The 17,204-nt window shown below is 42.9% G+C and overlaps 1 protein-coding gene across 3 annotated transcripts in view; it reads left to right on the top strand.

The window, feature by feature from the left end:
- LOC115362627 (neural cell adhesion molecule L1.1-like) overlaps positions 1-13,716 on the top strand; it is a 43,935-nt gene extending 30,219 nt beyond the window's left edge. For 2 of the 3 annotated variants that reach the window (XM_030056621.1, XM_030056623.1), the window contains 19 exons: positions 688-831; positions 1,743-1,854; positions 4,271-4,431; positions 5,262-5,421; positions 5,584-5,711; positions 5,837-5,938; positions 6,597-6,803; positions 6,930-7,000; positions 7,086-7,311; positions 8,299-8,405; positions 8,678-8,951; positions 9,854-9,976; positions 10,268-10,438; positions 10,672-10,824; positions 10,932-11,075; positions 11,597-11,728; positions 11,858-11,930; positions 12,233-12,244; positions 12,885-13,716. In XM_030056621.1, coding sequence (XP_029912481.1) covers positions 688-831; positions 1,743-1,854; positions 4,271-4,431; positions 5,262-5,421; positions 5,584-5,711; positions 5,837-5,938; positions 6,597-6,803; positions 6,930-7,000; positions 7,086-7,311; positions 8,299-8,405; positions 8,678-8,951; positions 9,854-9,976; positions 10,268-10,438; positions 10,672-10,824; positions 10,932-11,075; positions 11,597-11,728; positions 11,858-11,930; positions 12,233-12,244; positions 12,885-13,143 — 2,759 coding nt within the window. In that variant the 3' untranslated portion in view covers positions 13,144-13,716. The remainder of the gene's footprint in view (positions 1-687; positions 832-1,742; positions 1,855-4,270; positions 4,432-5,261; positions 5,422-5,583; positions 5,712-5,836; positions 5,939-6,596; positions 6,804-6,929; positions 7,001-7,085; positions 7,312-8,298; positions 8,406-8,677; positions 8,952-9,853; positions 9,977-10,267; positions 10,439-10,671; positions 10,825-10,931; positions 11,076-11,596; positions 11,729-11,857; positions 11,931-12,232; positions 12,245-12,884) is intronic. The other variant, XM_030056622.1, reaches the window with a different exon arrangement.
- The last annotated feature ends 3,488 nt before the right edge of the window (positions 13,717-17,204 follow it).

The following is a 17,204-nucleotide window of genomic DNA, read 5'->3' on the forward strand; positions in this document are numbered from 1 at the left end:
TGGGATTCAGGAACTGTCAGAGAACTTTTCTTTTGGTGCACTTAAAGTTTGACAGAGTCATTATAACCTTCATGGAGCTTAACAGCTGCCAATGGGTTTCAGGGAAGAGGAGAGTCCATTTCCTGGCTCTTGCACGCAGTCCACTCACTGTCCACTTTTGCAGAGAGTCTTTTAAGCTTAGATGAATTTACCAGGATCTTATTCTTGAGATGGATTAGCTTCATCTCTCCTGAGTGCCTCTTAGAGAGGAAGAGTAAACAAAAGAGGGAACAGAGAAACAGAGAGGGAGACAGTCCGATTCTTTGTTTTCTCTCCTAATGAAAATCATTTTTAGCACTTAAACCTACCACCCTACCTGTGACTAAAGTGGGGGCAAAGACAGAAGAAAAGTTAAAAATTAACCCTCAAGAACACAGCTGCTTGAAGTTACAGGGGAAACACTGAAGAGGGAGGAGTAGAAAAGGTCAGGGCCTGTAACAGCTGCTGCTTTATCTGTTGACGGAGAACATCCTGGCTAAGCATTTCCAATGAAAGGTTGCCAGGCTCCGTCTCTGTTTGACAAACGGACTATACTGGCATATTGGTCTCAGGAACAGGTTTCACTTTTAAACTTTCCTTTTACGTTTTCACCCAATTTGTCTCCCTCCTGTCTCCGTGCACTCCCTCCTCCCCCCGTCTTCCCTGCAGAAGTGGATAAGGACCCTCGTCGCACTGTCTCAGGTGGTGTGTTGATACTGAGGGATGTTGAATTTGCTGACACTGCTGTGTACCAGTGTGAGGCCTTCAACAAACATGGCAGCATCCTCACCAACACTTACATCTATGTCATCGGTATGTAGCCATTTGGTAGTGATCAAATTCCTGTGAACGCAGCCTTAACCAACTTAGCAGCGGATCTGTGTGGATGTGTGCAAAGCAATGTCTGAAATGCTAAATAAAACTTGTGTGAAAGCACCGTTTGCAACCGTTTGGGGGTTTGAACAGTTTCAATTTGATTTGTCTGTGCTGTGCATTTCCTGTTTTCAGGAAGGACATTTATAATGGTCTTTGAGGCTGAAAATGAGCGCGCTGGTGGATTGTATTAAAGCCACAGCAAAGTACAAAGTTTCTCTTTAGAAAAGCTCGTGCTGAGGTTGTGCTTTGTACATTTACAATTTAATACTGCCTGAGTTTAAAAATGCCCCAAAACTATCCGTTAAGCAATGAGAACCAAAATTATCTTGAGTGGTAGCAGGCAAAGAGAGGAAATGAAAGTTTCAGCTGCTGTAAACTGAAATGGGATAAATCTTTGTAGCATCCCCCTGAAGGAGGTATTGATATGAACAGTTAGCAAGTGCATGTCTGATTAACATTTATGAACATTTTTTAAATGGTGAAGTTCACAGTTTTGGAGAGCATGGTGAACAATGCTCTGCAAAATTTGTGAGTTCAAGATTAAAGAGATCTTTACATGGTCCATATTGTTAGAAAGCATTTGGTAACTATTTATACACCATCGATAAATGCTAAATGTTGAGGGTGGGGGATGTCAAATTAGGGTTAGACAAAAATGGCTGCATCAGCTACATTAGGTTAATTTTTTTATATACAAGCAACTGCGGTCATGTGTGATTTTGTTGTCTATTTTCTAATGACTTAACATCATTTTTGCCCTCTCACACTCCTGTCTGTCTGTCTGTCTGTCTATCTATCTGTCTATCTATCTATCTATCTATCTATCTACCTATCTGTCTGTCTATCAGAGCTCCCTCCACAGATCCTGTCCTCTGATGGGGTGGTGTATCAGGTCATTGAGGGTAGAAACGCCAGCCTAGACTGTGAAACCTTCGGCTCCCCACGACCACACGTCACATGGTGAGACACATGCACACACACACACACACACACACACACACACACACACACCAGGCTGTGTCTGAAAGCACATACTGCTGCCTGCTATTTGCAAAACAGAATGCCGTGTGCAGTCTTGATACATAATTCAGCAGCTACATCTGATGCTACGTTCGAGGGAGATTGCTGGGAATTCCACCAGATTTTGGGGGTGGAAGCTGGCAGATGTTCGGCTCTCTGTTTTTGCCTTGCTGTATCCGCTGTATCGACTCCAGCTCCCATACACATATCATGGAAAATTTCCATTCGATTTCTGGGTGAAGCTGCATGTGTGAAAAGGGGCTTATGATGCTGTGTTCACAAAGACCCCCACACTGTATGAATTCTGAGGCACCGTCCAGCCTGTCTGAAATCCCTACTTTCAAAGAAAACAAAAATATCCACGAAATGTCTTGTCTATGTTATGTTTGTATGACCACAGTTCAGTTATCCTGTTCTTTGGACTGTTATGCACATTACAGTAATGCCAAGGCCTTTACTCACAATGAAACAGCGCCCTCCATTGGTTGCATGAGCAGATAACATTCTGTTGGTTTCTTGGGATGTCCCTCAACCACACCCAGGCCTGATCGACATTACTGTCCAGACACCACATGGCTGTATGGCTTCGGTTAGCTTCAGTTAGCTTCAATTAGCTGACTCAGGCACTGACTGCAAAAATGCGTGTATCTGTTTTTGTTTTTTAAATCACACCATTTTAGCCAAATATCGTCAGTCAATATCTGTAAAACAGAGAGAATCCAAACTGTAAAAAGCATAACACTTTGCCAAGGTCAAGTTAAGCACATTTAATACTGTTAATTTTACTCTCTTTGTCACTTAAATGGTGACTTTTAATAGAAACTTCATTTTGGGAGCAAAAATCCTCAATTACATGTTATGGCAAGTCACTGTATGAGTGTGGGTGTTCGGTTGTGGGTTGGGTTGGCTAGTGTGTGTTATATTTGATAGTAGTGAGCTGTGAGTGGGATGATGTTGGAGTAGTTGGAATAAGTAGAAATTCAGTGCAGGTTATTTCTTATCTTCACTGTCCATTCTTATTAATAAAATTCTTACATTCTTATTAATATTGATCCAAAATAGAGTTTTGGGTGCAATATGTGAAACATGTTAATTTTTCATTCATCATCTTTCCTGTCCCTTGACCATTAATTCCCTGTTCTCTTATTCTGCCCATTGAAACTGCGACCTTTTTCACAGTATGCATTTTGACATGAAATAGCAGGTAAACGTAGGAGTTACTGATGACATTAATGAAGATTAGATCCAACAGGGCCAGGGTCCTGCTGTTGTTCATGATGGCTTACTGGAACAACTCTGGAACAGAACCTCAATTAATGTCATTAGTAAGACCTGTGTTTACGTGCTGGCTCATGTCAAAACAAAGAGGACTGGGATTTTGTGTAAGAGATCCGACTCGGGTCAAAATGAATGAGAGGTGAGGTAAGGTAAAGTTACCTAGCCATACTATAGACATAACTCTTTTACTTAATTTAACCTCAATGAACCAGAATGCAATCATATATATATGGTGCATTGTTATTATGACAAAAAAAATGTCATAATAAAAAAAATCCATCCATATATGACACAGAAGACAGTTTTGCACCAAAACATTTGCCAACTTGGCCACTCAAACATCAAGGCCTGGACAGTGCCTAGACAACATTAAAATTGCTTTTTAAAAAGATCCAAAGAATGACAGTATGAGTAATACACACCACGATCTTGCTGACATAAGACATTATGCATGTTAGCATGTTAGCTGAACATGAGTGCTGTAGTGTTGATTTACTCTTTAAAAAGGTCTCAAAAAGTCTTAAATTTAAACTCTTTCTGAAACCTTTTGATAACCTGACTATGCCCAAAAAGTGGATATATTGTCAGTAGTAATCAATGGACGCTTTGGGAAAATAACATTGTTTGCTGTTTCATACAAAAGTGGATCTGCTGAGTCAAAAAGCCTCATTTGTTTGGCCTAACCTTAACTGCTGACTCTGGGAAACTGGAGCAGTTAGAGAGATGTGTGAACTCATCCAGATTCAGCAGTTGAATCTCAAAGAGGATTCTCCATATCGTTTTGTAAACCCTAAAGTAAAATTACCGAGAGGCGATGTGGAAGGTAAATCTTCTAGTCTTTATATAATGTGGCCACATTCACTATTACTGAAAAGCATTTTGCTGCTCTCTGCCCTCTCTCTGGAACTCCATTAATCGATCCGTCTTCTATCTATCATCTATTCACTGATTAGCCAGGGAGCATGCTTTGATTGGTGAAACCTGATGGCTTTACTGCTGTTGCTTTGGTGTATGGTATTAATTTATGTATTGCTTAATGTTTTTATATGGCAACTTTTTATGTGTGTGTTGTCTTCAGGGAGGGTGATGGGATGCTTCCCCTGCTGTCGGACTCTCGCGTCTCCCTGCTGACCAATGGGACGATAGAGCTGTCCAACGTCGGTCATGATGACAGCGGGACATATACCTGTTCTATCAGACATACCAATATCTCCATTATGGCTCACCTGGAGGTCCTCAGTGAGTCACACACACATTCAGCATACACACTTCCACTGTATGGGTGGGATGGATCACACTGGCTGCAAAACTGCTATGCCACTGCAAGGAATTTCATTACTGTTGGTTGCAGTGTGGATGTTTAGTGACCTAAAGTGGACTAAATGAGGCTTTCCTCACAGTGCCTGCAATAAAAGCAGTTGTTTTCAAACCAAGAACTACATCCTTTGGTGTGTGGACTGCATAGAGGCCATTAAATAATGCAGGCATGAGTTTGACCCATATGGGTACTGGAAGGCAGATAACAATGCTGGTATTTTTAAGCTTCTAATGGGGAATATTATGTAAAAAGACAGAAGAGAAAAAAGTTCAAGACCGAGGTAGGGCGATCTTTCAAATTGGATATTAATTTTTTCGAGAAACTTAACTTTTCCTCTTATTTCTTATTTATTTTTTTTATTCACAGCAATACTGTTCATACATCTCTATTTTTCATCACCAATGAGCAACCAGTCTTGCCATTTTTGTGTTACTAGACAAAAGTTTGTTATATTCAAGATTTTTAAATTTGACCTTCCATAAACCTGGACAAGCAAATTTTTGGTTCCCCCAATTTTTTGACCCTTGTCTGGGTGGAAAAGCCTCAGTGATGGAAAAGTCATCACTTAGACATTGCCTGAAACTAAAACTAACTTTAGCTGTGGTCAGGGAAGAAAGGACAATTCTTGCCCAAAATATTAGCAAACCTACTGCACATATAGGTGTAGCCCTATTTTGCGGTTGTTCCTTCTTGATTAAGTCCTCTCACCTCCACACTGTGGCCTCTCCTGTCTCCTTCTGTTCCCCATCAGACCGAACGGTGATACTGAACGGCCCCCAGCATGTGCGGACACTCAACGGAACCAGCGCTTTGCTGGACTGTCACTTCTACAAAGACCCTCGGCTGCTCGACCCCCAGATTGTTTGGAAGAGAGACGGTGCCAAAATCCTTGAATCATCACCAGATGACAAGTAATTAAATCCACTAACGGGGCTCTGCCTTTGATATTTTTGACAGGGCACTACTGGGAAACATTCATAATATCAAATGGTAATCTGTCAAGCTAATCTATCTGTCCCACTTCAGTAAGTTGCTGCTCAAACATGACCCTTAGGTTTTTCTTCTGTTTCTAGGTACATTATCTTTGAGAACGCCACCCTGAAATTGACATATGTCCAATTAGAAGATACTGGGAATTATTCCTGTGAGGTGATCACTTCCAAGGATCATGTAGCAGCCACCGGCTCCATCACGGTTGTCGGTATGTTGCTGGTGTGTTTATGTGTGTGATACTCATGGCTGTGCAGGAGAAATGTATGAATGTGTGTGTGTGATACCATGTGTGTTTATGCTCTGTCATTAACCATTTGCTGTTCTGACCCCCAGCACGGCCGGACCCTCCCCACTCTCTGACTCTGTCTGATGTTCAGGACCGCAGCCTCACCCTCAGCTGGAAGCCGGGACGCTCACACAACAGCCACATCACTGGTACTGATTGCACCCACAATTCAAATCATTCAGTGCATCAGTTATGAATATTGTACTGTTTCAGCAGCACTGATCTGGCCCTCCTAAGATAACCACGGGCCCAGGCCCTGCATGTCACCCCCTCTCTCTGCCCTGTGCTCCCTGTCTCTCTGCACTGTGCCTGTCAAATAAAGCAGAGGAAAAAAAGAAAAAGAGAGAGAATGAATTCTCTGACTTTGGCTTGAATTGATAGCAAATGCTTTGAATGAAATTACTCATGACTTTTAAAATTTTGTGATGATCTATTTGTTTTGTCAGGAGTTTTTTATGTATCATAAATAAAGTGATTCTTTTGTCAGATTTTTTTCACATTTCAAAAGGAAGAAGATATTCTTATACTATTTCATGTGCTGCAGAATCAAATTGTTGACTCAGCTTGTAATTTACAAACTTGAATCCAACTGTATTTAGCTGCACCCTCTTCTCCATGTGATTAAAAGTCCTTTAGCTTCTTCATCTACATCTCCCCTCAACAACAAGTTTGACCTTGTTGCTTTCCATTCTTATAAGCGCAAAGTCAAGCAAAATATCCTGATATTTATTTGGAAGCATGTAAAGAGAATGAATTTCATCTGTTTTGCAGTTTGTAGTTTCATCCCCCTCTGTCTCCCTCTGTCAGAGTTCATTGTGGAGGCGAGGGAGGAGCAGCACACCCCGGAGAGGAAGTGGAGGTGGGAGGAGTGGAAGTGGGTTTCTGGAGACATCAATCACCTCGAGTTGATGCTCCAGCCCTACTCCACCTACCGCTTCCGGGTCATCGGGGTCAACGAAGCGGGCCGCAGTGAGCCCAGCCAGCACTCGGAGGCCCACACCACGCCACCTGCTGGTGAGTGTGCTGCTAAACGCCGACACTGACAAGTTAACCACAGCATTTCACTTTTAGTTTTATTTGATCTAATTCTTATTTTGTCACCTTTTACGATGAGCTGTCATTGTGTCTCTTTCTCTCTAGTTCCTGACGGTAACCCCACCGGTGTGCATAGTGATTCCACAGATCCGGGGTTTCTGGTCATCTCCTGGGATGTGAGTGCTTCTCTCTGCATGTTATCTTCTACACAGTAACTAAGTTATATACAAATGCATGTAATGTTCCTGTGTGTCTGCGTAGGAGATGGACAGGCTCACGCATAACGCTCCAGGCTTTGAGTACAAGGTGTCATGGCGGCAGGCAGAGGGAAGTAATCAGTTCTGGTCCCACGGCACCACTAAGGGTCCACCTTTTGTGGTGAACGGGACAGGAACCTACACACCATTTGAGATCAAGGTCCAAGCTGTCAACTCACTGGGAGAAGGTCCTGCCCCTGTCCCTGAGATTGGACACTCTGGAGAGGACAGTATGTCTCACATATCTATTTTTCCTCTGACACTTTTAGCTTAGTTATTCATTCATTCATTCAAACTGTATTGATCCTATTAGGGAAATTTGGTTTGGTAAAAAATATGCAATAGGAGCAACATAAAACCATAAACAACATGTTATTTCAGAGTTGATAATTATCATCTTCTAGGCCACATGAATGTTGTCACCAAATTTTATGGCAATGCTAAAGTGTCTTTTAGAGATTGGTGTACAAAAGTAAAAAATTTGCCTGAGGGTGGCGCTAGAAGGAAGGTCACGGAGTCACCAAAACTGTCGAATGACAGACTGACACAGTGATGTACAGGCCCCCGTTCTCCCGCGGGGCAAAAATCAGTCAGCTGTTTATAATGATGTCAGTTCCTAAATGTAGTGAAGCTGAGCTCTCTGCTATGAATTAGTAGCGTGATATTACCTTGCTCATCTTCACATTCTCACTTCTTGTGTGGAGCCAGCCCTCTCTTACTACTCTGACATCATTCATGGTGAAAGATGTGCTTCAGAGACGGTGAAGAACAAAAGCTCGGCAAGACAGTGGATTTCTTTCTTGGCCTGCTCAGGTCTCAATCAGAATCAAAGAATCTGACCTACGGGGCAGCTGCCTATTGGCACAAAAAGCATAAAGAAAAGAAAGACAAAGGACCACCTCTTAACAGAGATACCAACCGTTCAGACAGTCTAATTACAGGATAGGATGTAATCCTCTTGCATGTAAAGATGTTAAGAAAGCACCAATAGTCATCCCTACAGCGATTGTGATACAGTATTTGTTTTTGTCCAAATTCAGATGCGTATTTTGTGGGATGCAAAGTGGGCCACATAGAAAACAGAGATAACAGAGACAATATTTTTTTTAAGGCCAACACAGACGCATCTCTGCATGCTTGCACAAATGAGAGCAGTATGTTCCTTGGTTTAATTATGATAGTGCACAAGGTTTATATCCCATGTGTCTCTCTGTCAGCCCCTCTGGAGGCACCTGGTGATGTGACGGTAAAGGTGATCAACAGCACAGCCAGCGTGAGGTGGGAAACACCCCAGGGAGTCCGAGGACTGCTGCTAGGATACAGGGTAACAATAACAAGAGTAACCCAATATCATGAAAATCTTCTGCACTACCACAACAAATACCCTCCTGTTTAGCAACCCTACATCTTGCAGGGATATCTACATGATTTGAAATGTTGATTGAACTAAAAGTGTAACACAGACTGAACAATTTCACACTTTATTACCATCTGTCTCTCACCCAAACATAGCACAGGGGATAGCTATGTGTGTTGGTAAATGTCTCCCCACCTCAGTTGGTCTCTGTTCTGCCTCTCTGTGTTACTGTGGTTCAGCTCTACATCAAGCGGCTGGGGTCCCAGAGCGGCCGGGGCCGCAGAGCCCTCGGTCACATGCACCACAGAGCGGAGAGGGAGAGAGATGGAGGAGTGGAGCATGGGATGGGGAAGGAGCAGGAGAACAGGGTGGTGGAGGTTGGCAGCATGAAGAACTCGGAGGAAGTCACAGGGCTGCGACTCTACTCGCGCTACGAGCTGTCCGTCACCGCTTTCAACAGCAAAGGGGAGGGTCCTCATTCCCCGCCATACCACTTCAGCACACCAGAGGGAGGTGAGAGCTTTCTAATCATCACACTGTTACACAGTGATTGGCTGGCATAAGTTTAAATAAAGAAGTTCTGTTCTAATATCCAAATTGCAGAAATATGGTGTTTAATATGGGAGCCCACTTGTGACTCTCAGTAATCAATTGATCAACAGACAAATCAGTTGACAAATCAATAATCCATTAATGAATCAAGCAAGAAATAGGCAAATTGATGGATAGATTAATAACAATACATGCATACATTAATCAACAATTTGATAGTCAAAGAGACAAATAAAACAGACAAATAAAATGGCAAATGAAAAATGAATTAAACAGCTGATGAATTAAAATTAAAGCACAACTGATTTTTTAAATAATTTTTTAGCTAAATGACTGATTATAATATTTCTAATTTGTCAATTTCTTTTCCTATTGCTAATATTATATTTTATAGTTTCCAGTCCATTGTATCCATTTACAGAACCATTTTTACATTTCTTGAATAATTATTATTATTATTTGATTTTTGATTTGTCAGTCAAATTACCCATTTATCAACTGATTACTGAGTGTCACAAACAGATGACAAAGAATCTCTGTGCCTCTTAATTTGTAAAATAAATTTTCTCCTTTGTACCCTGAATTGAACACTCTTTGTTTTGCACTTGAATGAGTTTAATTGATGTGCACACTCTTAGGTCCCCTTCTAAAGTAAAACAACAACCAACAAAAATATTTTGTTACACAGAGTATTTTGTTATTATTTCCCATGCAGGAGCTCAGAAGGGACACTTGAAGGCAGCAAAACTCGTCAGAACACAACTGCTGCTCAATATCTGAATGTATTCATCGGATGTACTAATGGTGTATGCATGGTGTGTGTGTGTGTGTGTGTGTGTGTGTGTGTGTGTGTGTGTGTGTAGCCCCCGGCCCTCCTGCGTCCCTGAGGTTGGACAGCCCATCGGAGACATCAATAACTCTCTACTGGACTCCACCGATCCACACCAACGGAGTTCTGCTGGGATACTTTGTGCAGTTCAAGCAGGGTGTGTATGAAACTGGGAGAGGACCTGTGAGAAGGCAGGCAGTCTCAGGGCAGTTTAAGAGAGGATAAAGGTTGAGAGCATCCTCCTAACAATTGCAAACTGTTAAATGTATTTTAATTCTAAATTATTTATTTTGAAGGCATTTAGGATTGGATGTGTTACATTCCCTGAACCCAGCCTGTGGATGGATGAAAAAAAGGGTTACCACAGAAGTGTCATGGAGGGATGCTGAGACATGGAATCACGTCAAATGATTAGAAAAAGACCTTTTTAAATTGTGTGCATTCACAGATATGGAGGGCAGCACGGTAGAGGTGGAGGAGATAATGGATCCCAGCTTGACTCACCATGTGTGGGATGGCCTGGATCCTCACAGCAGCTACATCTTCACAGTGACGGCCCGCACCGCTGCCGGGGAGGGACCTCCCATCACACGCAAGGGTACCACCCTGCTAGACGGAGGTGCTCTTTCATTTGCTTGAATTGCAAATATTTTGAATTTATTCTCCTCTTTTTTCAAATTGAATGCATACCATAGTTCCCCAGTGTTTGCAAGGGTTAAAACATGAAAAAGGTTTCCACATACTGTACTGTTATGTTATTTCTATGCATTGCTTTCCAACTTCACACTCTATCCATTCATCTGTCTTTCCCATCTTTCTTCAATACCTTTGCCTGTCACTCTCTCCTACCAGTTCCTCCAACCAACATCTCCTGTCAAGAAGGAGAAACATATTTCAACTTGAGCTGGGTCCCAGGAGAACGACACAGGAACCATGGCTTCCAGTTCCGCTACCTGAAGATGAACGGTGAGGGGACGATGGAGGGGCGAGACGGAGGGGAGAAAGGTACATAAACGTGTTTGCTTGGAGACAGACAGTGGCCACAAGCTCGCCTGAGACAAATGTCGCTAAATGTTGACATCTGCTTCTCTATCTGGCTGCTGTAATCACAGATAACTGGGTGGAGTCGGAGATGGTGAACTCTACTCAGGGTTTCTACTCGCTGGCAGGCCTCCAACCAGGAACTAAGTACTGGCTTACCATCATGCACAGGAACTACACTCACTGGAAGGAACAGGTCAAGACCAAAGGACCAGGTATTTACACAAACAAACAAAGACTTTTTTTATTCTACGTTTTAAGTAGGGTTAAGGTCTTAAGCTTAATTATGTGATTCCTAATGTAAAAGTGCTATGTGAAGCATGTGTTTAAACACATGCTTCACACACACACACACACACATATATATGTGTGAGTGTGTGTGTGTGTATATTACATACATACATACATACATACATACATATATATATATGTGTGTGTGTGTGTGTGTGTGTGTGTGTGCGCGTGTGTGTATATTATTTGCATTTTAATCACAAATCTATCTTACTTGCAGTGTGGATACGTTTGCTCTCAAATCTATTTTGTAAATGCCTATTTTGATTGCATATCTGCTCTGTTTGCAAAAAGCACTCCATGTCTCACGCCAAAGGCCGCTTGACCCATTACTTTCTTTCATAAACAAGGATGTGGTTGCGCACAAACTCCTAATCACAATCCCTGATTGTTGTGAATATAAACTGATCAATATTGTTGATGATGGCCTTTCTCCTTATCTCAGAGCTGTCAGAGGTGGCCGGTGGGTTTGCCACCCAAGGCTGGTTCATCGGACTCATCAGCGCCATCGTGCTGCTGATGCTCATACTGCTCATCCTCTGCTTCATCAAGCGCAGCAAAGGAGGCAAATATGCAGGTAACACAGCTGCAACACACACTCAGACACACACCTAAGAGTACATACATAGTCACAGAGCGTCTGCAGTCCTCTGTGAATTAATCCGTGTGGTGTCCAGAGCCTGATGTCAGTTTTGTCCGGCTGCAGTGAAGGACAAGGAAGACGGTCAGGTGGACTCTGAAGCCCGACCGATGAAAGATGAGACCTTTGGCGAGTACAGGTGAGTCTCTCTCAACACCTGCGATTTTGTTCAGTGTCACAAAAAAACTGTGATTCCATCGACTGGTATCTTTCCTGTAGTGTTCTCCATTCCTTATGTTTCCATTAGTCATGCTTCCAGATGTAGCCTGTTTTATTTTGGAATAAAACCTCTAACTTACTAAACCTCCTCTTCCCTCAAAAGTGTTTTTCACGTTTTTTACATGTAACATTAACCTTAATAGTTCCAGCTCTCTTGGAGGCTCTTTGTCTTTTTTCTTCTGTTTCTCACTTTATTCTTTTTCCTTCATGCCTTGCCTGCAGATCCCTGGAGAGGTGAGTGCTTTAGCTGCCGGCTAGTTTCTTGTGTTGCTGGCAAGTAGTTTTGCTTCATGTCATTACCCTCAGAAGTTAGATGTAACAAAGACTGCCTCATTTATTTTAGTTTCACATATAACAGAACAGTAAAAAATATTTTATTTAACATTTATTTATTTATTTATTTTTAAAATAATTACAAAAAACATCTGTGAGTTTGGTTTGTAGTTATCATATCCATATCCAACTCCATGCTCTTTCTGGCAGCTGAGTGTGGGTATGAGAGACAGTGAAGACAAACCACAATATTTGTCAACACTGTACTGAGATGCTTCTTTGTAATCATTTGATTTTGATATGACATCACAAATGTAGGGAAACTGCTACACTATGACCCCTTTTTTTTCTAAGTAACAAATCTATTTCTCTTAATGTTCAGTGTCCAAGTTTTAGTTCTCTGAAGGCAGCTTTGCTGTAGTTCAGCTTCCTCCTATGTGAAGTAACTGATAGCTTGTAAAACTATACTTGCCCAACACTGGCTCTTGGACAGATGAATGCATTTTATTTATTACATTTTGACAAGCGTCTCCGTTACCGTTAACATGCAGATGTTGCTCTTTAATTCTGAAGATTCTCTCTGTCTCTGCCTGCCTTCCAGTGATGGAGACGAGAAGCGCTCGATTAGCCAGCCGTCTCTGTGTGTGGGCAGTAAGCTGGGGAGCGATGACTCCCTGGCCGAGTACGGCAACAGTGTGGACATCCAGTTCAACGAGGACGGCTCCTTCATTGGCCAGTACAGCGGCCGGGAGCCCGTTCACCATGGCAACGAGAGCTCCGGTCCCGCCTCCCCCGTCAACCCAGTCCCACCTCCTCCCATCGCTCCATCCATGTCAACCTTCCTGGACCGGCCCAGCTAGACACACACACACACACACACACACACACACACAAACATACATATGCACACACACACAAACACACACACATGCGTCTGACTGCCTGCAACAAGACACAAAGGGACAGACCACTCATAAGACCTGACTCCACTGCCCGTGATACCAAAACAGTTTGAGAACACACATACACACACACACACACACACACACACACACACACACACACACACACTGATGGTTCAGTACATTCCACAGGTTTATGAAGTAAAGTTGTTTACAGGAAGTCTCGCCTTTTCTACTCCGAGTTTATTCACTCTCACACACACACAGACACACACAGACACACACACAGACACACACATATACATCAAACAGTAAAGCTGATACTCCTTCACCCTTCTATAAAAGAGAGAGAGACAGAGGAGGGAGAGGACAGGAGAGGAAGATGATGGGTGATGTGATGAAGGGTAAAGTGGGAGTTGTTTCATCTTGTCTGTGACCAAATTTTTCTCCCCTGCATTATTTCAGCTCAAACACTCACTTTATTTTCATTCTGTTACAGCATTTTAAAGCCTTATTCATTTTTATATGCTTTGTAACCTCTTATTTTGAAATATTTTTTTAAAGACACATTTTTATTATTTTATGTAATTATTAAGAGTCGCCACTATGTCTTTGTTTCTGCTGTTGTGTGGTATTTATTTGTGTTTATGTGCATGTGTCTGGGAATGATTTGGCTATTTATTAATGTGTGTGTGTGTGTGGATGTAAACCTCCCAAACCTAAGATGCATGTCCCCTGAAGGCATTTACAAATATAGCATATGAGTTTAAAGTGTGACTGTTATTCTGAGTGTATGTGTGTGAGTGAGAGAGTGCGTGTGTGTGTGTTCGTTCATGCGCTCCGTCCCTGCCTCATGACTTGCAGCGATGTGAGACTTGTTGCCTTAAGAGAGTCCAGTAGAGTGTCCTCTCCTCCCTCTTTCTGTCCATCCCACCTGTCAATCATCAGTCTCCCCTGCCATCATCCTCCTTTTTGCTCAGCAGATGAACCACAGGACCAGGGTGTGTTTTCAGACAGAAAGTCACTCCTATGCAGACACACACACACACACAGACACATACACACACATGCACTCACACTATCTCTGTAGCAAAACCTTACCGGCCCCTCGGTGACAGGAAGGATGGAGAGGAGGACAGAAAAGAGGAGGAGGAGAAGAAGAGGAAGAAGAGACCGTCTGTAGAAAGAAAGAAGAGAATCAGACGTATTGTTCTCTGAATGTAAATAGAACCTTGAGATTGTCTTTTTTTTACTTTCCATTGCTTCTTTTTAAGATGATCAAATCGTAATCTCTTTGTTTTTTTTAACTCCATTGCTCAGTTTGATTTTGTACCAATGCACCTCCTGTTTTGACCTGCTGTAGCCTTTTGTACCGTACCGCCTTCTCCCGTTAGGTTTTCCTCTCGTGTTGCTTAGTAGCCCAGACACTTTTAGACAAGACTAGAATCATAGCGAGAAGAACAAGCACCCTTGAGTTTCTTAATAGCGCTAGAGATGCAGCAGATATTATTGATTATTTAACAAGTCATGTCATAAATGTTAACATTTATATGACCTGCCAAGGCAGTGCTGTTCTACCAGAAGTGGGCAAGATGCACCTGAATGCATCACAATGTCTTTTGCAGCCCTGGATGGATCGATATTGGAAATCCACTGAAAAACTTAGAGGGTATTTTGTTACCTTGTGAGGACAGATGGTCTTGCTTTGGTTCACTGGCGCTGCTAATATTGGCTCCACGGTGCCAGACAAACTCAATCTGACATAGAGGGAGTATTTGAAGCAGGACTTTTTAACAAAGAAGGATTTCCTATATTTTTTGACCCAGGACTGATGTTTATATGTGGGTGGAACAGAGAGGGACTGGAGAGAGGAGCCTGACAGGTTACCTCCACTCATATCAGACAACCATAACGTTTCTGGTATCTGATCCAACCTAATTCACCTTCATGTAGATCTCCACCATCACATTCAGATCACACAACACCAGGACGTCCAGTTAGACATTTGATGACTAAAGTTGCAGCAGTTTCATCCGTGCCAATGAAAAGTGAAGGTGAATATTGAATCGTATCCTTATAAAGACTGATGTTCCCAAACTGCCTCGGAGAGAGAGAGCTCTTATCAAGAGAAGTGAAGCGTCCTTACATTTTCAGCTCTGTTTGGAGGAGATGCTCTGCTCTTGAAGTGAATCTTGGGATTTCTCATTCATTCTCCCACCATGCAATGCCTCTGCCTCTGCAGTGCTTCCGACCAGTTGACTTGATCTGATCTCTTCGTTTTGGAGTTGTATTCTGGACAAAACATGGGAAATGCAGGATTGCGTGCTGAAAAAGCCGCAGACTCTCCTGCACATGCAGATCAGCGTTAACGTTTCACACTGTCACCTCGACGTGTTGCCTTGTTGAACGCGGCCCAGGCCCTGGCCCAGCTCCTCTCTGTGCCGCCCTGTCTCTCTGCTCTTATACTGATGCTGTCTGCCTGTACGGCCACGCATCCGCCTGTCTGTCTGTCCGTCTGTCCTTGTCGCAGCCTTCTTTTATACATATAAACATGCTGGGGGTAAAAAAAAAAAAAATCATAAAAAAAATATTAATAAAAAAGGTAAAACTTCTTTAGGTATAAATAATGATAATGATAACATCAACAATAACAACAGTGCTATTATCAGTTGTGATCAGTGTTGTCATCCGTTGTGATGATGTGATCAGTAACACAATGACCTATCAATATCACAGGATCTAGCAGGGACATGAGATTACACTGAAGGGAGGGGGTCTTTGGTGTGTGTGTGTTGGGGGTGGGGGTGGAGGGAAATGAGGAATGGGGGGGCAACACACACATACACAGATATTTACAGGGTGGGGGGGTGACAGGGTGTATTGCGATATTGAGGTGTGCTGACATTGTACCTGCTTGTTGCATCATGCGCTGTACTGTATAAAAACTAACCCCTCCCACACAGTCAACTAATAAATAAACATGGACTACGCATATGCTCAACAAGCCTGGGCTTCCTCATGTTTTTGGGGGTGTCTGTGCCTGTGGAGTGTGGTAGAATCTGAGAGGATGTGTGTGTGACAGAGAAAGAAGGAGACAGAGTGTGTGTGCCTGTGGTGTGTGGGAGATTCTGATCTGAGATGTGTGTGTGTGTGTGTGTGTGTGTGTGTGTGTGTGTGTGAGAAAGAAAGTAGGAGACTGTGTGTGTGTGTGTGTGTGTGTGTGTGTGTGTGTGTGTGCATTCATGTGTGTGAGTGGTGGAATGCACACACACACACACACACTATGTGTCTTGTAATATGCCTATAGGGCTTTATAATGTGCCTGTGTTACTCAATAGTTTATTTGGATCTCATCATAACTTATTGTATTTTTACCTTCAAGGCTATATAATATTTACTACTGTAACATTCCTGATTACTGGAAATTTAATTGTGTCTGAACATCACGCTTTCATCCCTCATGATGTCACAATTTTTACTAATTTGTTCACTGGCAGATCCTATTATTTTTAGTACTCTCTCTCTCTCTCTCTCTCTCTCTCTCACACACACACACACACACACACACACACACACACACAGAGAGAGAGAGAGAGAGAGAGAGAGAGAGAGAGAGAGTTGTCCTCCCACTCAAAGTCAACGCGCGCATCACCAGCGCTCCGGCACGGTGACCCTCCCAGCTCTCCAGTGAGAGGCGTGGCGGAGGATGACAACAGTTATTGTGTGCAGGAAATGTTTACTGTGACGCCGGGAAGAGAGCGGAGGAGAAGCTCGGCAGTGACTGAGGGGTTAAAGTTGTCCTGGCTCCCCTGCCGCAGTCGGTGTGGCCGACCGAGAGGCTGCTGGACGGAATACTAAAGCAGAGCGAGCCGAGGAGGACGAGGAGGAGGAGGAGGCAGGAGACACTGACATTATTTTTGCAGGCTGCATATTGCATGTAACGACCGACACAGCGTCCATCACGACGCTCCAAGGCAACGGAGCGAGCGTGCACACATACTGTGTATGCACGCACTCCG

Source organism: Myripristis murdjan, chromosome 7 (assembly GCF_902150065.1).
Source record: "Myripristis murdjan chromosome 7, fMyrMur1.1, whole genome shotgun sequence".
NCBI lineage: Eukaryota > Metazoa > Chordata > Actinopteri > Holocentriformes > Holocentridae > Myripristis > Myripristis murdjan.